Source organism: Myotis nattereri, assembly GCF_964212035.1.
Source record: "Myotis nattereri genome assembly, chromosome: 15".
Classification (NCBI taxonomy): Eukaryota; Metazoa; Chordata; class Mammalia; order Chiroptera; family Vespertilionidae; genus Myotis; species Myotis nattereri.
In genome coordinates, this window is record NC_138090.1 from 49884751 (window position 1) to 49908890 (window position 24140).

The following is a 24140-nucleotide window of genomic DNA, read 5'->3' on the forward strand; positions in this document are numbered from 1 at the left end:
AAAGAGAGAGAGAGAAAGAAAGGAGAGAGAGAGAGAGAGAGAGAGAGAGAGAGAGAGAGAGAGAGAGAGAGAAACAGAAACATATCAATTGGTTGCCCTCTGCAAGTGCCCTGACTGGGGCTGGGCATTGAACCTGCAAGCCAGGTATGTGCCCTTGACCGGGAATGGAACCTGTGAACCTTTGGTGTGTGGGCCAATGCTCCAAACACTGAGCAACACCGGCCAAGGCTCAGATAGTTTTCGTCAAGTAACTGGTAAACACATGTGGACGGGGCAGGGCCCTAGCTTTCCACAGAGGGATCACGCTATGCCTCTTGTTGGATATCCAGCTTTCTGCACGTTCACAGTGGTTCAGGGCATGAACCCTGGAGCCAGACAGATAATTCAGATGCCAGCTCGGCCCTCAGTGGCTGCACAGCCTGGGAAAGTTACGTAACTTCCTGTGCTTTGATGTCTCCGTTTGTAAAATGAAGGCAATGACAGTCTCTGCCTTGCAGGGTTGTCACGAGGCTTCACCGAGTTGAAAACAAAAAGTAAAGTGCTGATCAGCCAGCACACAGCCAGCCCGTCTGCGTTTAACGGCTCATTGTATTCTGCCCTTTGGACAGTGGACAACTGCTGGTTTGGCACGAGAGAGAGAGCTACGTCCTTTCCTTCTGGTCACAGTTGGTGATGTTTAATTTTAAGTGTCAACCTCCCTGGGCCACAGGGAGCTCAGATATTTGCCCAACATTATAATGGGTGTGTCTGGATAAGATTAACGTTTAAATCACAGTCTGGGTAAAGCAGACTGCTCTCCCCAACGTGGGCAGCCTCACCCCACTCAGTTGAAGGCCTGAACAGAACAGAAAGGCTGAGTGAGGGAGCTCTTCCTGCGTAACTGCGAGAGCTGGAGCACTGGTCTTCTCCGGCCTTGGACTTGAGGGAAACACGGACTCTTCTTGGGGCTGAGCCTGCCAGCTTTTCCGACAGGAACTCGCAGTCGACTCCTGGTTTCCAGGCCTTGGGCTGGGACGAGAACGACACCACCAGCGCCTCCTGGGCTTCAGCCGCCAACTGCAGATGGTGAGACTCTCCGTCTCTGAGACTGTGTGAGCCAACTCCTTGTAGCGAGTCTCTTTCTGTGCATTCTGTTGGTTCCGTTTCTCTGGAGAGCACTAATACAGTTCTAGGATTTTTCTCTGGGATCATCTCTCTCCCACCCTTAGTAACTGGAGTGAGGCCCACCTCATCTACTTCCACTGGGTTGCCAAGCTGAGGGGATTTCAGCCTGATTTGCTGGTGGTGATTTTGCCATCATGAGGGAAGAATCTGCCTGGCAATGACCAATTCACAAACAAGAAGAACCCAGAGATAGCAAAGCCAGTTTCCCTAGGACAAGGCTTGCGTGCCTAGATTCAGCCATGCCTGAAACCAGTGAAGTCCTCAATTTTTCCTTTCCCTGGACCAATATATTGCACCTCTCCCTTTTTTACAAAATATTTTTTAATTGATTTCAGAGAGGAAGGGAGAGGGAGAGAGAGATAGAAACATCAATGATGAGAGAGAATCATTGAACGGCTGCCTCCTGCACACCCCCAACCAGGGGCCCCCAACCAGGGATGAAGCCTGCAACTCGGGCATGTGCCCTTGACCAGAATCGAACCTGGGATCCTTTAGTCCACAGGCCGACGCTCTATCCACTGAGCCAAACCAGCTAGGGTGCACCTCTCCCTTTCTTAAGCTTCTTTTTTCTTTCTTCTTTCTTTCTTTCTCTTTCTTTCTTTCTTCCTTCCTTTCTTTCTTTTGCTTAAGCTATGTTAAATTAAGTCTCCACCATTTAAAAAAATAATTAGAATTTACTTTAAAACACTATTTGACCAGTACCCAACTGGGAATATATATTTTTCTATTATAATCAGTGTTGTCAGGATCATGCATATTTGTACACATATCTTTGAAGAGTCCTAAGAATATATGGATAGGATGTATTCCTAAAAGAGGAACTGGTGGAGCAAAAGTACATATGCTTTTTTTTTTTCCTCTGTAAAAATTCAATTTATTCTTAGACTATTTTCATAAGAAGTAGTGGTGTGCTGCTTTTCTAAAAATATGCCTTTATAGGTTTATATGTAATATGTATATTATAAAATCCATACATGTATTTACATGATGGCTACATAAAAAAGTACAGCACTGTGGTATGTACATATCTATAGGTACATTCTTTCCGCTCATCCCTGCTGTGCTTTTCCCAGGTGAGGCAACTCGAGGCTGGCTCAGCCGGCTGCCTCTGAGTGAGGGAATCAGCAGAGAAAAACATGCATTTAAAATGTTGACTGCTATATCCAAATTACCTTCCAAAAAGGTTGCCCAATTCATACTTCCAAGAAAATATAAAGGATTATTTCTTTTTATCCTTTTATCACCATAGATACTATCATTTTTTAAAAATTTTGTCTATGATAGGATAAAATGTAGTATATTCTAATTTCCATTTCTATGGTTTTTAGGGAGATTGAATATTCAAAAAATACATTTAACTAAATTCTGTTTTTTTCTATAAACTGCTTTTCCTATCCATTATTCACTTTTCTACTAAGTTGCTCATCTCTTCTCCTTTTTTTTTTTTAATATATTTTATTGATTTTTTTACAGAGAGGAAGGGAGAGAGATAGAGAGTCGGAAACATCGATGAGAGAGAAACATTGATCAGCTGCCTCCTGCACATCCCCTACTGGGGATGTGCCCGCAACCCAGGTACATGCCCTTGACCGGAACCGAACCTGGGACCCTTCAGTACGCAAGCCGACGCTCTATCCACTGAGCCAAACCGGTTTCGGCTCTTCTCCTTTTTTTAAATATATATTTTTTATTTCAGAGGAAGGAGAGGGAGAGATAGCACCGTCAGTGATGAGAGAGAATCATTGATCAGCTGTCGCCTGCACGCCCCCTATGGGGATCGGGCCCACAACCCGGGCATGTACCCTTGACCGGAATCGAACCCGGGACCCTTCAGTCTGCAGGCCGACGCCCTATCCACTGAGCCAAACCAGCTAGGGCTCATCTCTTCTTATTTATTCAGGTGAGCTCTTTACATATGATGGATAGCAATTCTTTGTCTGCCATAAGCATTGTAAATAAATGGAAGTTTTGAGCCCACAGAGTCCCCAGCGTGGGGAGGGCCTGGCTATTACCTGGCTCGGGTTCTGTGGATTCACAAAGATATTCTTAGCTGTCACGTTTCCATGAACATACTCATTCTCATGGAGGAACTCCAGGGCATCCAGCTGGGGGAAGAAGAGCACAGTGATCTCCCTGAGTCGCACTACGAACACCAGGAGGCTCTGATGCAAAGCCCGGGGCAGAATCCCCTCCGTGAGACCCGCGTGCTATGGCCTGCTTGTGCCTGGGGCTGTGGGCAGGTTTAAGCTGACTGACTCTGGGGGAAGCATTAGGAAGTCCACTGACAGCACACCTAAGCAGGTCTTCTAATTAGGCTTTAAAAATTTCAGCATTAAAGCTAACGTTTGGTTTTCTATGTATCTCTTGTGTCTGTTTCTTAGTTGATTGCAAACTCAGGAGAGAGAAGATGGTTACTTATTGTTTCCTGCAAACACACACACACACACACACACACACACACCCCAAACCCAATTCCCGTGTATATCAAAGAGTTCTTCTCATTTCTCCTAGAAAGCAGAAATACATTTAGTTAAGCAATTGCTATTTTTATCTCACTCCAACGTCTCCGCTGAGCTCCAGGCTCATGGTGTTACTTACATCACGATGACATCCCAATCCCCCCTTGACTCCAAGGCTTAACTGTCCACCAAGTTCTGCTTGTCCTACAAACTCTCTATCCCCATAGCCTGGCCCCTCCCCTCAGGCCTCGTCCTGTCTCACCTGGCCTCCAGCACCCCCCCAGTCCCTCCCCACAAGGCCCACAGGGTCCTTCTGCATCCAGAGCTGACCTGCCCCTCCCTTGCTCCCACTCCCCCCTTGGCTCCCCAGTGCCCTCAGGACAGAGTCCCAGCTCCTCAGCTTGGTAATTCAAAGCCCTGCGTGATCCAGTCACTGCCGACCTCTCCACACCAATCTCTTACCTTTCCCCCTCCACACGTCACACTGCAGGCTGAGCACAAAGACCTCTGGAACTCACCTAGTATGTTCCTCCCGTGCTACTTTCATCCCTCCCCCAATTTAAATTGGGTCCTCTTATTCGCCATCAGAGCAGGGGGACATATCTATCCAGAGAACTTTTCACAATTTGTACAACTGTTTAATACAATCCTCTCTGACTAGACCTAAAAAAACATGTCTGTGCTGCTCCCTGCTGTACTCCCAGCCCCTGGGACAGTGTCTGATACCCAGCAGAGACCTCATAAATATTTAAGGAAAGGGTGGATGAAGGAATGAATGAATGAACCAATGCCGTATGCTCTCTCTCCCACACAAGCCTTTGCTCAAGCTGTCCCTTGGCCTGGAATATCCTCACGCATCTCCACTCCCACTCTACGCAGGCCCCTTGCTATTTCCCACTCTTGGCTTAGAAAGGACCTCCGTCCGGAAGCCCAAACGAACCCCTCACCTTGAGGCTGGGGCCCTTCCTCACCGGCCACAGCCCCCGAACGCCCTGGTGCTGATGCTTACCCCTCTGGTCCTAACGGCCTGGGCTTCACCTGTCAGTCAGTGTGCTCGTCCTCAGTGTCCAGCAGAGGGCGGCCAGGCTAACGTGTCAGTGAACAGCCTGACCACCAGCAGCGGCGGCCGCCCCGGGTACGTACCAGCCGGCAGGCCACCTGGAACACGCACTGCGTGGGCATCGTGTGCTTCGGGTTGTCATCCAGCACCGACTGGAGGCTCCTCCCCAGCAGGGGGAGCACCAGGAACCTGGAAGACACGACATCCCAGGTGGAGAGATGACGGGGAGCGAGCAGAACGAAGGACACCGGGGAAGGGTGCGGGGTGGCCACGAGGTCCTGGTCCCAGGCACGATTAAGGGTTCTGATTGGTGGGGGATCTGCCTGGCTCAAAGCAGGAGAAAGGAAGGAAGCAACTAACTGGCCAGTGGCTCTAGGGCCCCAGCCACGTCCCAGCGCATGACAGGGAGAGAAAGGGAGGGGCCAGTGGGCGGGTGGCAAGTTAGGCGACTCACCTGTACCTGTCCTGGTGAATGCCAAAACCAACACAGGTGGGGATGGCCAGTAAGGGGGTTGAGGACAGCTTCTTCCACTTGTTCACTATGGGAGGCAGGGACCTGAGAGGTTAGAGCCATCTGGTCCCAGGCCCTTGGGGACAACAGTCCATTCTCAGACCAGAAGCAGAGTGTCCCTGTGCCCAGGCCAGACCCTGAGTCTCCTGGTGGGAGACGCCACCTCTGTGGGTGGGTGACAATGGGAGTGCTGACAGGGTGGGCCTGGTGACCCCTGAATATCATCTATGTCCGCAGGTGAAAGGGGTAAACATGGGGGAAAGAATATACAAATCTGGAGTGAGTGGGAGGAGTAAGAATGGGAGAACTTCTGAATTCACAGGAAAGGAACCTGGGCGATGGGAGATCACTTGAAGTCTCCGATACGGGTCAGGAAATGCCTAAACTGGTCATGGTGCCACTAGATGTTAGCCCATCTTCCAGGACCTCCTTTGGATGGTACAGAGGCAGCAGAGTGCTGATAACAGTTTAATGGCTGGCTGTCCAGGGGAAAAGAGCCCTGGTTTGTACTGTTGGCCAATTTCTACGGTGTAAATACTCCCACCACGGTCACAGAACGTGGAGATGGGAAGGGATTCGTAGCAGCACACAGTTATGTACTGGTCTCACCATCCAGGTACAAGGATATAAACAACCTCAAGGGTGTAGATTACAGAAATGTAGACAAATAAGTATGAAGTGATGAGTTTTGAGTATTTATTACCCTTCTTCTTAATCTAGTTTATTGTATTGTTAGTTGATGTGATTAATTTAAATAAGGGCTGTGTTTAACAACTGGCTTAAATTAATTTTGAAATTTTAACACTGGGCTCTCAAGAGCTGGCATGAGCTGGCCTCCACCCATGTTGTCTGAGGACTGAGGGGTGACAGGGCCTTCTGTTTAAGCCCCACCCTCCCCACACCTTCAGGGAGAAGCCAGGTGTTCTGACCAAGCTGGTACCTCCAGGTCTGCCCGCTTGCCCACTCCCTGCAGCGTACCTTGCGAAAGCTTGGCGGCCCGCAGGAAGAAGTTCTGCTCATTGAACAAGCGCCCATCCTTGGCATCCTAGTGTGGGGCGGAGGGGAGGAGGCTGTCACCCTGGAATCTCTTAGACAAGGGGTCCCAGATCACTACTGCTGGCCAAGTATCACCCCAGGGTAATGGCAGCAACAACTCAGGTTCCCGGCAAGTCCTGCCGATCGGAACCAAATCCCCAGGGTGCCACACGAGGACCCGAATCAGAGACTTCAAGTGATCTCCCATCGCCCAGGTTCCTTTCCTTTCTTTTATGATGGGACCTGCAAGTTTTCCCCAGACACGGCCTTCCGCTAGAAACTAGATTCCCGAGCCTCCGCTGAAGTGAGGAAGGACCACAGGACAAGTTCTGGCCAACGGGGAGGTGAGCAAAAGCGATGTGGGCAGCTCCCGGGCTATGCTCCCCTTCCTCTCTGTCCCTGTGGCTGGAATGCATACGGACAGTGGGAGCGGGAGCAGCCATTTCAGCCCACAGATGAAGGTTACGGGCTGAGATGCTGGAGCAACAAGAGAAGGAAACTGGGCCCCTTGGTTATGGAACCGTCATATCGGCCCTGGACCACTGTCCCAGACTTCTAAGTGAAAGAGAATAAAATAGCCGAAACCGGTTTGGCTCAGTGGATAGAGCGTCGGCCTGCGGACGGAAGGGTCCCAGGTTCGATTCCGGTCAAGGGCATGTACCTGGGTTGCGGGCACATCCCCAGTAGGTGATGTGCAGGAGGCAGCTGATCGATGTTTCTCTCTCATCGATGTTTCTAACTCTCTATCTCTCTCCCTTCCTCTCTGTAAAAAATCAATAAAATATATTTAAAAAAATAAATAAGTAAAAATAAAATAAAATAAAATAGTACGTTTGCTAAGACCACTGTTAATACCGGGTCATTTTCCCCCAGCAGTAAAACCAAATGTATTGTTTAAATACAACCAGTACAGCTGGTTTCATAAGAGCATAGGGTCAAAGAGAAGTCGTTTCAGAACTCTCCCTCCCTCCCTTCCTTCCTTCCTTTCTATAAAGCACCTACTGTGTGCTGAGTATTGTTCTGGGCCCTGGAGATACAGCTGTGAACAAAGAATCTTGAGTGCTGGATTCCCTGGGGAACAAGGTAACTACCCCACAGGCTTGCTTGGAAACGCTCAGCCCAGAGTCAGGCACGGAACAGGCGCTCAACAAGCAGGCGCTATTACTTATCTGTGAGCCTGGCTCCGGAACCCTCGCTCTAAACCACTCACATGGCCTCCATTCATCTAGGGCAAGAGAGGGACCCAATCCAGCTGCCCCAGTTTTCCTGGGGGGTGAGAATGGGTAAGAAAATATGAAGAAATAAAAGTCACCCAGGATCCCAGCACTCGTGCCCTGGCCGGTGTGGCTCAGGGTAGACTTGAAGGTTCCTCTCGCCTCCCCAGGTACTGGTCCCTGGGCACTTCCTCATAAACACAGAGCACCACAGGGTCTGGGGTTTGAGTCCCGGTCAAGGGCGCGTACCTGGGTTAGAGGTTTGGTCCCCAGCCCTGGTTGGGGTGTGTGCGGGAGGCAACCAATCGATGTGTCTTTCTCACATCAATATTCCCCCCCTTCCCCCGCCCCCTGCCCCTCCCTTCCACTCTCTCTAAAAATCAATAGAAAAATACCCTCAGGTGAGGACTAACAAATAAGCAATCCCGGCATCAGGGATGGTGGTGGGGCCCGACACGCCCATGCCCTTTACTAGGCACCTCCTCCAGGCTGAATGACGTGACTGGCCTGGCTGCTCTCACTTCCTCCGTTTATTTTTTTCTTTCTGGCCCCCTCGAGTGCGTGTTTCCTGTGTTCGAAAAGGTCAGGCATGACTTCCCTGACTCCTCAGCACAGGCACCCCATCTGATTGGTTCTCTGCTGAGCCCCAACACCCAGCAGGGTTTTATATTATGATTGGTGCTCAGTAAATACAGCTGTGAGGCAGGCAGTAGCGGGCAGACGGGCCACCTGATCTGGCTATTCCTGGCTCCACCTCCTAGGTGAGGAGAGTCATCTCAGAGAGGGAGGCGTGTGCCCAGATCGCAGAGCTGGGAAGTGTGAGAGGCAGGGCCTCGGAGGGCCCTGGGAGATGAAGAACCTGAGGCCCGGCCCAGTCCCACTGCCCCTGGCTCTCCTGCCTGCCCAGCCCACAGAGAGGCTTGGAGATCCAGGGTGCACTTGCCAAAGCCCCAGACCCTCCCTCAGCGCGTCCCTCCCCGGCCCAGGGGAAACCCACCGCCCCCCCCCCCCAGGCCCACTCACTAGTTTCAGCGTGAATCTTTGTTTCTGGGCACTCGAATCGGAGGCGGAGACAGACTCAGCTGTGGACGGACAAAATGAGCGAGGTTATGATCTACAGCCAGCATGTCAAACTCGCCGCCCGCATGCAGCCGGCCCGCTGCGCGTCTGACATGCTTGATCTACAGGGAGAGTGAGCACAGCGTCCTCAAACTTCCCAGGAATGAGCAGCAGCGCTGGTTCCCTGGTTCCCACAGGGCCCAGTGCATCCTTGGTTTCCAAGAGCTGCTCCTCCGTGTTTTCAGACAGCTTCCTTTTCTCTGCCTCCTTCTCTCTCTGGGACTACCCAGCTATGAAAGGGTACTGAACACAGCAGATCTCAGCCTGCTCTCCTTGGAAAAGCCTGCTCCAGGGCGCCCCTCGCTGGGTTTCGGGAGGGTCCGGCACTCTGTAACCAGTCAGAGGGGCTCCCTGTGCACACACTTGTGCTGAGCACCTGCTTTCCTGCCGTGTCTGGAATGGTGGTGTGTTCCAGCAGGGGGGCCTCCATGACAGCCCCAATATAAACCCTGGTGCAGTCTCTCTAACGAGTGTCCCTGGTAAACACCATGCCACACGTGCTGTCCGCCTCAGTGCGCGTCTGTGTGACTCCATGGGGAACGGGCCCTGAGGTTGCGCGGGTGGCCTCCCTCTGCCGGCTGCTGGTCCTCTCCTGTGATGGATCGCGGTGTGAGAGGCCTGTGGTCCTCCTAGTGCAGCGGTTCTCAACCTGTGGGTCGCGACCCCTTTGGCGGCCCAACAACCCTTTCACAGGGGTCGCCTAAGGCCATCCTGCATATCAGATATTTACATGACGACTCATAATAGTAGCAACATGACAGTGATGAAGTAGCCACGAAAATAATTTTATGGTTGGGTCACCACATGAGGAATTGTATTTAAAGGGCCAGAAGGTTGAGAAGTGCTGTCCTAGTGCATCCCTGAACCTAGGTGGTCCTGGGAACCCTGACAAACTCTTTCTTTGTCTACATGTATGGGTAAGTGCCATGTGACGGAGGCAGCTCCCCTTCCAGGAGGACTTGTTGCCTTAGCCCAGCCCCACCCCACTCGTCACGGGTAGCCTTCAGCCCCTCAGGGATCCCTCAGCTGCAGATCCAGGGCGGCCCATAGGCTGGTCAGGGGGATCCAAAGGCCCAGCCCTGCTGGCCTGACATGGGACCTGATGAAGGACCACCTCTGCCTGGAGCCCCCAGGGGCCAGCTCAGGCTGCACTGAGGCCTCTGCAACAACCCCTCCTTCCTCTCCTCTCCCCGGGTACTGGTCCCTGGTACTTCCTCATAAGCACCTTGCGTGCTGCCCCATTCTGCATCACTGTAAACCCTGCGACGTCTCCGGCCCTGTGCTAAGTGTGTGCTTTACACACACCCTTTCCTTTAACGCTCAGGACAGCCCTAGGAAGCAGGTCTACTAATATATTATTACTGTTGCTGCCGTTGTTAGCGCCACCTGACAGATGAGATGAGAAAGCTGAACCTTAGCAAGGCCGCGCCACAAGGCAGGCTTTGTGCCAGGCCAGCCTGGGTTCAAGCTCGGTCCCGCCATCAACTCTGTGTGACTCTGTCCGAGGTGCGAAACCTCTCTGGGCCTTCCTTGCCACGTCTGTAAAATAGGAAGCCCACCCCTGAGAGGGATGCAAGGATTCAGAGGGCCCAGGAGAAATGACAGTACCAGCTGGGCGCAGATCAGAGCTGGCTTCATCTCTCACGTGTGCCACTCAATGAGCCCACTGAGCACAAGCCCAGCACCACACCGGGCACGCCAGGAGCACTCAGTGTGTGGCTTTTAGAATGTAGCACGCATGAGGGCCACAGCCAGTAAGGAGCAGAGCTGCCCCGGCCCGGGCCTAGCTCATCCTACAGCCCGTGAACGGAGCCATCGCCGGCTGTCCCAGTGGCTCCCTGCGTCCTCCCCCTCTTTCTCCCTTCGCCACCCCGGCTGTCAGATTTCCGGAGCCAGACTCTGGCCAGTTACTCCCCTCTCTGGGGTTCGTTTTCCTCACCTACAGAATGGGGATAAGGGCAGTGCTGACGTCCTAAGACTGTTGCAAGAAGCAGGTGAGTTAAGAAGTACATTGGCCCTCTGCATTGGCGGGCTGTGCATCTGTGGATGCAACCCACTGCTGACTGAAAATGTCTGCAGGGTGGGATGGGGGGGGAGTTATATCATTGCTGAGTGTATATGCAGTTAGGCGAGGATGGCTGTGTCTGTACCGAGCATGTACGGATGCTTTTTCCTTGTCGTTATTCCCTAAACAATGCAGTATAAATTTACTCAGCATTTACACTGTACTAGGCAGGAGCAGTAATTTAGAGATGGTTATGGGAGGATGTGCACAGGTTACATGTAGACACTGCGCTATTTTAGATGAGGCACTTGAGTATCCTCTGACTTTGGTACCCGCAGGGGATCTGGGAAGCAGCCTGCGGATCCCAAGGGTCGACTACATAAAACAAACCTGTTAGCGTATAGACCTGTACACAAATGTTGACACCACAGCCAGAAGTGGAAACAACCCAAACGCCCGCCCACTGATAAATGGATGAACCAAATGTGCTAATACACACACCCTGGAATGCTACGCAGCCACGGAGCGGAATGAAGCACTGGCTCACGCGACGACACGACGGACCGTGAAAACATCATGCTAAGGGGAAGGAGCCAGACACAAAAGGCTACATACATAGCGTATCCCTCCATTTGTCTGGCATGTCCAGAACGGGCAAATCCAGAGAAAAGAATAGATTAGTGGATCCCTGGGATGGAAAGGGGGAGATAAGAGTGACTGCTAAAAGGTATGGGGCTGCCCTGATCGGTTTGGCTCAGTGGATAGAGAGTTGGCCTGAAGGGTCCCTGGTTCGATTCCCAGTCAGGGCACATGCCCGGGTTGCAGACTCGATCCCCAGTAAGGGGCGTGCAGGAGGCAGCCGATCAATGATTCTCTCATCATGGATGTTTCTATCTCTCTCTCCCTCTCCCTTCCTCTCTGAAATCAATAAAAATATATTAAAAAATAAAAGGTCCGGGGCTTCCTTTTGGGGTGATGGAAATGTTCAGGAATTAGATCGTGGTGATGGTGCATAACATTGTGATTATACTAAAACCCACTGAATTGTAGACTTTCAAATAGTGAATTTTATGTTGTATGAATTTTATCTCAACTAAAAGCATGACCCCCCACGCCAGAACTGCATAAAGTGCTAAGCACAGGGTCTGGCTTTGAGTAAGTATTCAGTAAATGTTAGGGTGATAATTACTAACACTTCCAGCAGTTATTTTCTTCATTGTAACAAGGTGTCCATTATTTTTTATACATAAATTTTTATTGATTTTGGAGAGGAAAGGAGAATATGAGATAGAAACATCAATGATGAGAGAGAACCATTGATTGGCTGCCTCCTGCATGCCCCCTACTGGGCACCGAGCCCACAACCCAGGCATGTGCCCTTGGCCAGAATCGAACCCGGGACCCTTCAGTCCACAGGCCGATGCTCTACCCGCTGAGCCAAACCAGCTAGGGCCAAAGTGTCCATTTTTTGATGTTTGACGACAGCTTTTGAGTCCGGCCCTGCCTCTTCCCCTCCCGCCCCGCATCTGCACGAGCTGATGAGAAAGCCAAGGTTCCCTCCTTTGGTGCTGGTGGGAGAGGCAAACCATGGGAGGCCATGGCCGGTGTGGGAACTCTCACCTCAGCTCCACCACTTAACCTCAATAAAAACCCAGGCCCGGTGCCTTTCCTTGCGATCGCAGGACATTTCAGACCTGCTCCTCCCAGACAACCATGCAAGCAATAAACCTTTCATATCCTCCTGGTGTGTGGCATCATCAGTCTTAACATTCAAACCAAATATGGGTGGGGCTGGGGGGACATTATATCTCTGCAGGGTGGAGATTCATCCCTGTTCTTATCCCTGTTCTTATCACGGGCCTGCGTTCCCACATGACTACAGCAGGTGGAGCCGAAGAACTCCGGTCTCCAGCTGTCCAGTCGCCGCCACTCCCACTGCCTTACTCCCAGCCTCCTGCACTCATTTACTCCACCTGCGTGGCCCCTGTGAGTGGGCAGTCTGTGGTCCCACGTCTAAGAGAAATTTGCCTGGAGGCAGGTGTGCAGCTGGGCTACGGCTTCCATTTTCATTCTCAGAAAGGGGTTCCCCCTCCCTCTGCCCGGGTTCCAAGATGGCCCGGCCCAGCACCTGCCCACTTGTAGGCAGAGTGTACCTTCATAGAAAATGCCCTGGTCGTCTCTGGTCTGCAGGGGTCCCAGCTTCCAGTGCCGTCCATTCTTGTCCATCAGCACTGTCCCCGTGGGCAAAGCCTCAAGGGAGATGGTCACACGCCTCCGCTTCAGAGTCTGAGGGCTTTTCTTCTTCATCTGCGGGCTGCTTTTGGGGGTTAGAGGACTGCCCCCTACAGCAGGACGGCCAGAATAAAGGAAAATCCAGGAGAGAAAAGTTGAATGAATAATGAGACAATAATCATAGTTCTGTTCATTTACTCATTTGTTCAATGAAAAACAACAACAAAATGGTTCCTGAAACCTCTCATGGGTCAGGTCTTTGTGACAAAGCTGGGGACCCAGACATGAGTCAGACCTGGGCCCCTCCCACCAGAGCCCCTACTTGGGTGGGAGAGTCTAACCTGGACACAGCCCGTCAGGCAAGGCAGTACAGAGAGATATGAAAAGGAGACTGACTGTGCCTGGAGAAGTCAGGGAAGGCTTCCAGGAGGAGGGGACATTGGAGTTCGGTCCTGTTGAATGAACAGAACTTGCCAGGGGGAAAAAGACATTCTAGACACGCAACCAAAAACATCCCGAGACAGGACCTGGCCTTGTGCTAAGTATAAAGACATTGGTTAGGCTGAGGCCCTGCCCTTGACTGGCTCCCAGGCTGGCAAGAGAATGGGGTGGCGTGGTGAGGAGGAAACAGTATCAGCTGGACATGGACACAGGAAAAAATACGAACATCCCCATCCCTCCCACCTACCATCTACCCAAAGCACAAGAGGTGGTGGGGCCTCCAGGATAACAAGGGACAGAGAGGAGACGCCGCGGGCTGCGACTTCAGATCTCAGGGCCTGGGAGGGAGGAGACCGGCTTGGGGTCCTCACGCCTCCTTTACCCACTGGCTGCCTTGAGAGCCTAGAGGGGACTTGCGCTCAAATGCCTGGCACTGGCACTGTGGGGGCGCAGACGGAGAGCGCAGAGGGTCCGAGGGAGAGGAGATGGCCTTGACCCGGCCTGTGGTGCTCGGAAAAGGCTTCCTGGAGACCTGACCCTGTGCTGGGGAAGTGGCCGCGCGCCAGCAAAGCAGGGAGCGTGCCCTGCTGAGGGAACAGACAGGCAAAGACCAGAGGCTGAGGCCCTAGACAGCACCTCCAGAAAGTAAGTTTTCCGCGCACAGGGCTGTGGTGAGAGCTAAGACGGGAACCAGCCACACCGAGTCTCAGATGCCAGGCTGAAGCGGTGAGACTGTGGGGCAACGGGAACAGCAGGTGACTGTGAGCAGGGAGGGAGGGGGTCAACTCTGGAGGGGGAACCTGGAGGCTGGGATAAGGGTCCAGGCAGGTGTGAGTGATGCCTGGGCACCCAAACACGGTCCGATGACCCGCCTTTAACCCATCCCGAGTCAGGCCAGATTGATCCTAACACTCACCTTTGGGCTTCAAGGTATTAATACCTTTGGGACTCAAGGTATCGTCAGACCCAGAGCTGTTGCAGTTTGACAAGTAGGACGAGGAAGACGTGCTATAGCTGGACCACTTCACTTTCTTGGGAGAGGATTCATAGCTGGGGTTCTTTCTCCTTGAGCCTAGGGAAAGGAGGACCGAATGCAAACTGGAGTTACGAAGGCCCTTCCCAGGGAACATGAAACCAGAAACCCAAGTTCAGAGTCAACCACTCTCTTCCCTTCGACCCTCACAGCCACGTCTTGCTGCTTCTTCGGGGGGCTTGGTCTCTCTTGTATCACTCTGTCACTCTCTTCTGTCTTTTAGGTAATTTCTCCAGATCTATCTCCTAGTTCACAATTCTCTCTTCCGCTCTGTCTGGTCTGCAGTGTAAACAATCCGATGAGTTTCTGATTGCCATGAGATTCGTTTTCATCATCACAGGTGTTGTTTGGCTCTTTCCCAGGTCTGCCAGGTCAAATCTAACTAGCTTTTGTTCCTTCGTTGTATTTTTAACTTCTTCCTTTATTTCTTTAAACACATTAAAGGTGTTCTGCACGTGGCCTCATCTGTTAATTCCAAGGTGTCTGGTCAGCGCAGGTCTGATTCTGTGGCTTGTTTCCTGGTATCTTCTGATTGGTTGAGAGCTCACATACCCGTGGGAATTCTCTCAGGTCAATCTTTAAAGGGTGCTCCACAAAAAGATATGCCTCAGTTGGGGAGGGGCACCCACACCTCATCACTCACTTTACGCTAACTTTTCCCCGTGGGTTTTCTTGGGGCTGCACAGTTCCATATGAATGCTGGCCCCAAACTGGTGAGGATGCAAGTTCTTGGCTAGAAATTCTTAGATAGGACATTCCACCTTTTTTTTTTTCATCCACAACCAGGGTGAGACAGACAAATGTCACCACCAATTTCCTGTGTGAAAAATTTTTGTTCTAGTTTACCTACTGAGGAGTCCTAGATTTCAGAGGTCTCCAACCTTACCTCCCATGCTTCTCAGGCTCACAGCTTTGTCTCCTGTAGCCCATTAAAACCCAGGCTGGAGGCCACCAAACAGCCCAGGACCAGCACCACCTGCAGCACTTGCTCAGCCTGTGGACCTGCTTTCTCATTGTATCTCACTTCTGTGGAATTCTCTTTCAACTCAACCCTTTGTTTTCTTTAATCCTGACCTGAGGCTATGTTTATTAACTTTAGAGAGAGGAAAAGAGAGAAAAACATCGATTGGTTGTGTCTCGCACATACCCCAACTGGGGATCGAACTCACAAGCTAAGTATGTGCCCTGACCAGGAATTGAACTCGTGACCTTTGGGTGTATGGGATAAGGCTCCAACCACTGAGCAACACTGGCCAGGACAGCCCTTTGTTTTAAAAAGAGATATTCTTGCCGGGCCGGCATGGCTCAGTGGTTGAGCATCGACCTATGAACCAGGAGGTCATGGTTCAATTGCCGGTCAGGGTACATGTCTGGGGTTGCAGGTTTGATACCCAGTGGGAAGCATGAAGGAGGCAGCCAATCAATGATTTTCTCTCATCATTGATGTTTCTATCTCTCTCTCCCTCTCCCTTCCTCTCTGGAGTCAATAAGAATATATTTTAAAAATAAATATGATTTTAGCCCTAGCCAGTTTGGCTTAATGCATAGAGTATCGGCCTGTAGACTGAAGGGTCCTGGGTTAGATTTCTGTCAAGAGCATGTACCTTGAGTACAGGCTCGAACCCTGGCCCTGGTTGGGGGGTGTGCGGGAGGCAACCAATTGATGTGTCTCTCTCACATCGATGTTTCTCTATCTCTTTCCCCTTCCCTTCCACTCTCTCTAAAAAAAAAAAAAAAAAAAAAAAACTCAATGGAAAAATATCCTTGGGTGAGAATTTAACAACAAAATATATGTTTTTATTGATTTCAGAGAGAGAGAGAGAGGGAGAGAGACAGAAACCTCAATGGTGAGAGAGAATCATCATCGATCAGCTGCCTCCTGTACATCCCCCACTAAGGAGTGAGCTCAAAACCCGGCATGTGCTGGGAATCGAACCGAGATCTCCTGGTTCATGGGTCAGCGTTTAAGTACTGAGACATACTGGCCAGGCCAGGCTTATTTTAATGAGAAAAACAAATCCATTCATTTGTTTCTACTCTTGAAGTAGCATTTTCTGATACTGGCAGCCAAACACAATCCCAAATGGCACAATGAGTGCTGCTGAACTTTCTGCCATGTATGCCAACTCCCTTCCGTGCTTTCAGGTAAGCACGTATACATCTCAATCGACCAGGATCTGTGCTTGGACTTTCCACTGGGCAGGACCCATAGCTGACGCGTCATTCATTTAGTCAGCCAGCCAATAAGGTTGTGCCAGGGATGGTCCTGAGTGCTGTGCAAACAAACCAGTCAACACAGCTTACAAACTACAATTAATTCCTGCCCTTATGGAGACAAAGATGAGAAGCAATAGAAATAAGTAAAATACTGCATTCACTAGGGTTGATACTTACAAGTACCAAACAGCAATATAAAGCAGGGGCAGGGGATAGGGAGTGTCATATGTAGGGAAGGTGTGATTTTATTTAACTTTTAAATGTATTTTTATTTATTTCAGAGAGGAAGGAAGAGGGAGAGAGATAGAAACATCGATGATGAGAGTTAATCGCTGATCGGCTGTCTCCTGCAGGCCCCACACTGGGGATGGAGTCTGCAACCTGGGCATTAATAGAAACATTAATAGAAACAGAATCTGAATGCTGTTTGGATACTTTTGCCACAGTCTGGACAGAAGGTGTTCATGCTAGAAAACAGAAGTGTGCCCTGACCAGGCATGTGCCACTGAGCCACACCAGCCAGAGAGAGAAGGTGTGATTTTTTTTAAACCAATTTTTTTGTGTTTTTTAAAAATATTTTTATTGATTTCAGAGAGGAAGGAAGAGGAAGAGAGAAATAGAAACATCAACGATGAGAGAGAATCATTGATCGGCTGCCTCCTGCACACCCCCCACTGGGGGCTGAGCCCGAAACCCGGGCATCGGGGCATGTGCCCTTGACCGGAATCGAACCCAGGACCCTTCAGTCCGTAAGCCGACGCTCTATCCACTGAGCCACACTGGCTAGGGCGAGAAGGTGTGATTTCCAATTAGGCAGGTCGGGAAAGGCCTTTCTGAGAAGGCAACTACTGATTAAAGACCTGAAGGAAGCGAGAGAGTGGAAAGAACAGAAGGAACAGCAAGTGCAATGGCTCAGAGGCCCAGGCATGCCTGAGGTGTGGAGGAAGAGGGAGGAGGCCTAGGTGGCTGGAGATGCATAAGCAACAACAAGAGGGTTTGGAGAGGAGCTGAGAGAAGATGGGTTCCTGATCATGTCAGGCCTAACCTGGGAAGGTGCTGAGGAGAGGAAGGGCAGGGTCTGACTTTGTTTTAACGGGATCTGTCAGGCTGCCACGTAGAAAACCGTAGAGGAGAGAGAAGGGGGACCAGGGGACGGTTTCTTCAACAATATTAGTGACCGGCGAGGGTGGGATGGACCAGGGGGGTGGCAGAGGAGGTGGCAGGAAGTGGTCTGATTCGGCACTGATTTTAAACAGACAAGATTTGCCAGAGGGTTAAAACTGTGGGTGGGAGAGAGAGGGAACTCAGGATGACTCCATGGTCGGCCCTGAGAAGCTAGATAAACAGAGTTGCCATGTACCATGACGGGGAAGTCTACGGGAGGGGCGGACGGGGGGGGGGGGGGCAGGCACAGCAGGAGCCCAGTTCTGGGCATGCAGAGATAGACGTGCATGAACATCTAATCGGTGTCGAGCAAACGGTCTGACATGCATGAATCTGGGTTTTAGTGGAGGAGTCCAGGCTGGAGACAGAGGCGGGAGTTGTCAACGATAAAGCCAAGAGACGGAGAAGATGCCAAGAAACTGAGTCCAGAGAGAGCCTGAGCTCTGGGCTTCTCCAGGGTCAAGGCCGGGCCAGACTGCAGAGACAGTGCTCCCTCCCAAATGCCGGCACACAGGCCCCTCCCCCACCCTCCAGGGAGAAGCTCGAAGCCCTGGCCCTTACCTCGGAAGGATGACGAAAGCGGTCTGACAGAGGTCTGGGACCCCTCAGGCTCCTCCGTCGACAAAGACTTTCCGCAGTAAGGGCAGAATCTGAACGCTGTTTGGATATTTTTGCCACAGCCCGGACAGGAGGTGTTCATGCTAGGAAACAGAAGTGTGCGGGAGGGGACAGGAAGGTGAAAGAGAAACCTAATTCACGGCCAAGTTCCTTATGGCGACACGATTGCAAAAGTAAGAAAAGTAATCACTCAGGGAATATATTCTCTCAGGAAGTGGCCACTCCTAACATGAGCTCCCGCCCACTGTGTTAGCCTCCAGCCATCTGTCTCTAATGGCCCAGGGCAAAGGGACAAAGCAGAAACTGCAGATCTCATCAAAACATGAGGCTGAAAAGGAGACATATGTAATACCCTTTGTAATACTTTAAGCAATAAAAAAAAAACAAAACCACATGAGACTGTCTTGAAGTCAATAAAGATTACCTAGGAGCACGGCTCTAATCACAGAAGCACTGAGGGAGAGAGCCAATGCTCACCAAATACCCACACGATCGCCTACACTTCCCAGGGTCCCTTGCAGTTAGATTGGGGCCACATGACTAGTTCTGGCCAATGGCGTATAAGTGGAAGTCATTTTCGGGCTGAGGCAGTTAAGAGCCAGAGTACCTCTTTGGGCTTCTCCTCCGCTGCAGGGATGGCCCTGGAGGACACACCCTCCACATGGTACAGCTACGCGATGAAGGAGGGCTGCCTGGTCCACATGGGAAGCACGTGATCGGCAAATAAACTAATGTTGTATTGAGCCACCAAGATCTCAGGGTTTATTTGTTACTGCAGCCCAGCCTATCCTCCCCTGACTAACTTAGTGAGACAACAGGTACTGGCTGCATTTTCCTCTAAGCCTTATGTATCTCTGGAATATTTCCTAATACTTTAAAAATCAAAACCAAACTCACACATAGAGCCTCCCACCAATGAAGATATGACGGGTGTAATCATTTCCCAAGGCTGCCATAAAGAAATACCACACACAGGGTGACTTCAACAATAGGAATTTATTTTCTACACAGTTTTGGAGGCTAGACGTCAGAGATCGACACACCAACCAGTTTGGTTTCCTCTGAGGTCTCCCTCCTTGGCTGGCAGATGGCTGCCTTCTCACTGTGTCCTCACATGGTTGTCCCTCGTCTGTGTCCTATTCTCATCTTATAAGGACACCTGTCATATTGGGTTAGGGTCCTGCCTCAGTCTGTTTGGGCTCCTATAATAATGTATCACAGCATCCTGACCGGTTTGGCTCAGAGGATAGAGCGTCAGCCTGCGGACTCAGGGGTCCCAGGTTCAATTCCGGTCAAGGGCATGTACCTTGGTTGCAGGCACATAACCAGTAGGGGGTGTGCAGGAGGCAGCTGGTTGATATTTCTAACTCTCTATCCCTCTCCCTTCCTCTCTGTAAAAAATCAATAAAATATATATTTAAAAAAAAAAACGTATCACAGGCTGGGTGGCTTCTAAACGACAGAAACTTATTTCTCACAGTTCTGGACCCTCTTCTGGGTTGCAGACTGACAACTTCTTGCTGTGTCCTCATGTAGTGGAAGGGGTAGGGAGCTCTCTGGGATCTCATTCACAGAATATTAATCTCACTCATGAGGGCTCCACCCTCAAGCCTTAATCCCTCCCAAGGTCCCACCTACAAATACCATCACACTGGGCATTAGAATTTCAACCTGTAAATTTTGGAGGGACCCAAACATTCAGACCACAGCAGGCCCACCCTAACAACCCCATTTTAACTGAACACACTGCGGATGGATCACGAGAATTCTCACTTCATAAAGTATCATACTTTAAAAAGATATTAGCTTGTAAGAACATGTAATAAGTAACTTCAACATGCAATGGGTATTTAATTTTAAAGCGTGCCTTTAACATTTATGTAAAATGGTTTTTTTTTGTACTCATTCAATAGGAACTTATCTGGTCACTGGGTAAAACTAGCAATAAAACTACTGGTCCGCAATGTGTTAATTATCTCTTTAAAGGCGCTATCTCCAAATATGGTCACATTCTGAGGTATCTGGGCTTAGGGCTTCCACACACAAATTTTTACAGGGACAGTTCAGTCCATAAAAGCAGGATTGAACTAGTTAATCAGCGAGGAGACAATCGGCAAGGATGACAGTGCAGTAGACGTTTCAAATGAATATATTTTAAATAGCAAAAGAAAAAATGATCTTATTTATTCTTTATCCTAAGACTCAGTGTACAGTACCAATTATAAGCTGGATTATCAAAATAGAAGTCAAAACAAACTCAGGCTTGTGGTTTCATTTCACCGTGTAAGAGAAAGTTCTTCCCTTTTTACCTATTTGTGGCAACTAAAAATTGTATATATTTATGGTGTATGTGATATTTTGGTATATGTACATTGTGAAATGATTACCATAATCAAACTAATCAATGTATCCATCACTTCCCATAGTTATTTGTGTGTGTGTGTATGTTGTGTGTGTGTGGTGAGAACACTGGAGATACTCTCAGCCAATATCAAGTACAAAATACATTATTATTTACTACAGTCACCGTGCTATACATTAGGTCTCAGAACTTATTCACCTTATAACAAAAAGTGTGTATACCCTTTCATCAATATCTCCCCATTTATCCTACAGCCTCCGGTAACCACTGTTCTATTCTCTGTTGGTATGAATTGGAATTCCTTTTAGATTCCATGTATAAGTGAGATCTTGCAATATTTCTGTGTCTGGCTTAGTCTAATCCAGGGGCGGGCAAACTTTTTGACTCGAGGGCCACAATGGGTTCTTAAACTGGACCGGAGGGCCGGAACAAAAGCATGGATGGAGTGTTTGTGTGAACTAATATAAATTCAAAGTAAACATCATTACATAAAAGGGTACGATCTTTTTTTTTTTTTTAGTTTTATTCATTTCAAACGGGCCGGATCCGGCCCGTGGGCTGTAGTTTGCCCATGGCTGGATCAAATGCTTTTCCTTTATTTACTGTAAAGGCTGGTCTCCGTTGCAATTGCAAAACAGAGTTCTTTAAAATCACAGGCTCTAGCCCTAGCCGGTTTGGCTCAGTGGATAGAGCGTCGGCCTGTGGACTGAAAGGTCCTGGGTTCGATTCCAGTCAAGGGCACATGCCTGGGTTGCTGGGGGCTCAATTCCCAGTAGGGGGCGTGCAGGAGGCAGCCAGTCAATGATTCTCTCTCATCATTGCTGTTTCCCTCTCTCTCTCTTCCTCTCTGAAATCAATAAAAATATATCTAAAGCCGAACCGGTTTGGCTCAGTGGATAGAGCGTCGGCCTGTGGACTCAAGGGTCCCGGGTTCGATTCCAGTCAAGGGCATGTACCTTGGCTGCAGGCACGTCCCCACTGGGGGGGCGTGCAGGAGGCAGCTGATCGATCTCTCTCATCGATGTTTCTGACTTTCTATCCCTCTCCCTTCTTCTCTGTAAAAAATCAATAAAATATATTAAAAAACATATATATATATTTAAAAATAAAATACTGTATATCTAAAAAATAAAAAAATAAAATCACAGGCTCTAGCCCCAGCCGGTTTGGCTCAGTGCATAGAGCGTCGGCCTGTGGACTGAAAGGTCCTGGGTTCGATTCCAGTCAAGGGCACATGCCTGGGTTGCTGGGGGCTCGATTCCCAGTAGGAGGCATGCAGGAGGCAGCCAGTCAATGATTCTCTCTCATCATTCCTGTTTCCCTCTCTCTCTCTTCCTCTCTGAAATCAATAAAAATATATTTAAAAATAAAATACTGTATATCTAAAAAATAAAATCACAGGCTCTAGTCCACGGCTACCTGGATTTGAGTTCCAGATCTGCAGTGTGCTGGGCACCTAACTTAACCTCCCTGTGCCTCAGTTTGCCCAACAGTACAATGGTGCTTCCACTCTACCTGACGGAGTGGTGGCTGAGGCCTACGTGAACAGCGTTAGTGCAAGTGCTGAGAACAGGACCCGGCCCACAGAGAGCCTCTTATGTTTGTGGTTGTTATTATCATGTCGTGCTATGCATTTCACTTATATTCCATTTGTTAATATTTCTATTTTTCCCTTTTTTCTTTCCACACCATTAGTTCTGAGCCTCTCAGGCCTCTGTTTCCTCTGGGTGCTGCCTCATGGGATCCCAGGACCCACCCTGAAAAAACAGAGGCTGTCCAAACAGCGAATGGAAGAAGTCTCAGCTAGAAGACAGGGTTCCTTTCCCCCTAGGTCTGCAGAAGAGCAGAAGCCACGCCGTGGCGTAAAACTGCCCTTCTGCTATTTTCCACAAAGGAGGTGGAGTCTAGCCATCTGACTGCAAAAAACGGCGGGCCAGATAGATATCCCTTAGCTTCTAAGAAGTCTGTAATTCTGATTGGTTGTGCAACTTCATAATTTATTGTCCCGGCAATAGCACTGAAATGGGTACTTTTATTGTCTCAAAATAAAAAAAATTTTAAAAAAAGGCAGTTTTGTTAAGCAACAGGAATCACCACCACTTCTTCCTTCTCTCTCAGGCCACGACAAACCTGAAGCTGAAGCATAGTAACCTCCCTCTTGTATAAAACTGCTGTTTGAATTCTCTGCTATTGTTAGACAGTCCCTAGTCCTGTAAATTCTGTCATTTTTAGACAGTCTCTTATTCTATAAAATAACTGTTTTAGTTTGAATAATAGAAAAAGGTAAAAACTTAGCTGCCTGACCTTGCAAGCCAGCCATCTAATGTAATGGACTAATAGTGATAATAATTCCCATATTCTTATGCCAAATGTTTGTTCTTTATGTATCCAAGATTACAAACTGTCTGTAACAATAACTCACACAGAGCTCTTTGTAAAACCTGCAAAGAAGCTCGAAAGATATAAATACGGGAAACTTCCTGTATGTGTGGCTCAGAGATTTGGAAGAGACACCTCCCTCTGGGCCACGCACAATAAGGCGTCTTGTGTCTCACTCGCTGATTTACGACACAACAAAGCCCTTGTGTTAATGGAGCCAAAACTGCCTAGATGGCTACCCTGAAGCGCTGTTCCAGGCTCTGTGTTAGTGAGAAACTTGTGCTTGGGGTAAGCCACTGAGATTTGGGGGCTGTTGTTACTGCAGCATAGTCTAGCCTAGTCTGACTAACACACTGACACTCTGCTAGATTACGAATGGAAACAAACGTTAAAGGTTCTAATATAAAGGTTCTGAGACATGGCACAGCTAAAGGCTTAGCGGAGGAGGGACCCAAACAACTTCAAACCTGTGGTGGTTTTAAGTAGCTTTAAGCAGAATTCCCCCAGGTGCCAAGCACCCCTGGATAAAGGCGGCCTCCAGAATGGGCAAAGTGTCTAACCCAGTGACCCTGTCATGCCCACGACAATGGTCCTCCTGGGACTAACACATGAGAGCAGTCACACAAAAGAAATGGAGCAGTTGCAGGATGATGGTGGGGAACAGAGCTTAAGGGGCATGTGCCCGAGGGGATGGTACCTTTATGAGATCAGGGTCTGGCCCTCAGATGCGCTGGGCTGGAATCTCCATCGTAACAGTGTTCTGTAAGTGCATAAAGGTGGAGAGGCCGACTCAGGCTCACTTCAGTGTAAGGGGAAGATAATGGTTAATGTTTACTGAGCACCGGCTATGTGTGCTAATTTCCTTCATTCACTCAGTAATTATTCACTGAACCCCTAATGTGTGCCAATCCCTGGGGATACAGCAGCAATGGAAACACAGCTCTGCACCTGACAAAGCTCACCTTCTGGGGAGGGACCAGATAAACAAATGAGCAAGTAACTATTTAATACAGGTGGGGGACATCCGGCCAGCGGGCTGTATAAGGTCTGGCCCTTCCAAGGGATCCGGGGTGAGTTGATTAAATGTTGGACCAAATCTAGCAGGCTAGTTTTTTTTACAGTTTTTT

General features: G+C 49.5%; 1 protein-coding gene across 3 annotated transcripts in view; it reads right to left on the minus strand.

Annotated features, from left to right (window-relative positions):
- VRK3 (VRK serine/threonine kinase 3) overlaps positions 1-24140 on the minus strand; it is a 36814-nt gene that overhangs the window by 11626 nt on the left and 1048 nt on the right. For 2 of the 3 annotated variants that reach the window (XM_081108675.1, XM_081108677.1), the window contains exons 2-10: positions 23711-23773; positions 18216-18355; positions 14157-14312; positions 12721-12909; positions 8467-8525; positions 6173-6239; positions 5138-5222; positions 4767-4872; positions 3177-3269 (exon numbers count right to left, since the gene is read on the minus strand). In XM_081108675.1, the coding sequence (XP_080964801.1) occupies positions 3177-3269; positions 4767-4872; positions 5138-5222; positions 6173-6239; positions 8467-8525; positions 12721-12909; positions 14157-14312; positions 18216-18354 (894 nt within the window). In that variant the 5' untranslated portion in view covers position 18355; positions 23711-23773. The remainder of the gene's footprint in view (positions 1-3176; positions 3270-4766; positions 4873-5137; positions 5223-6172; positions 6240-8466; positions 8526-12720; positions 12910-14156; positions 14313-18215; positions 18356-23710; positions 23774-24140) is intronic. The other variant, XM_081108676.1, reaches the window with a different exon arrangement.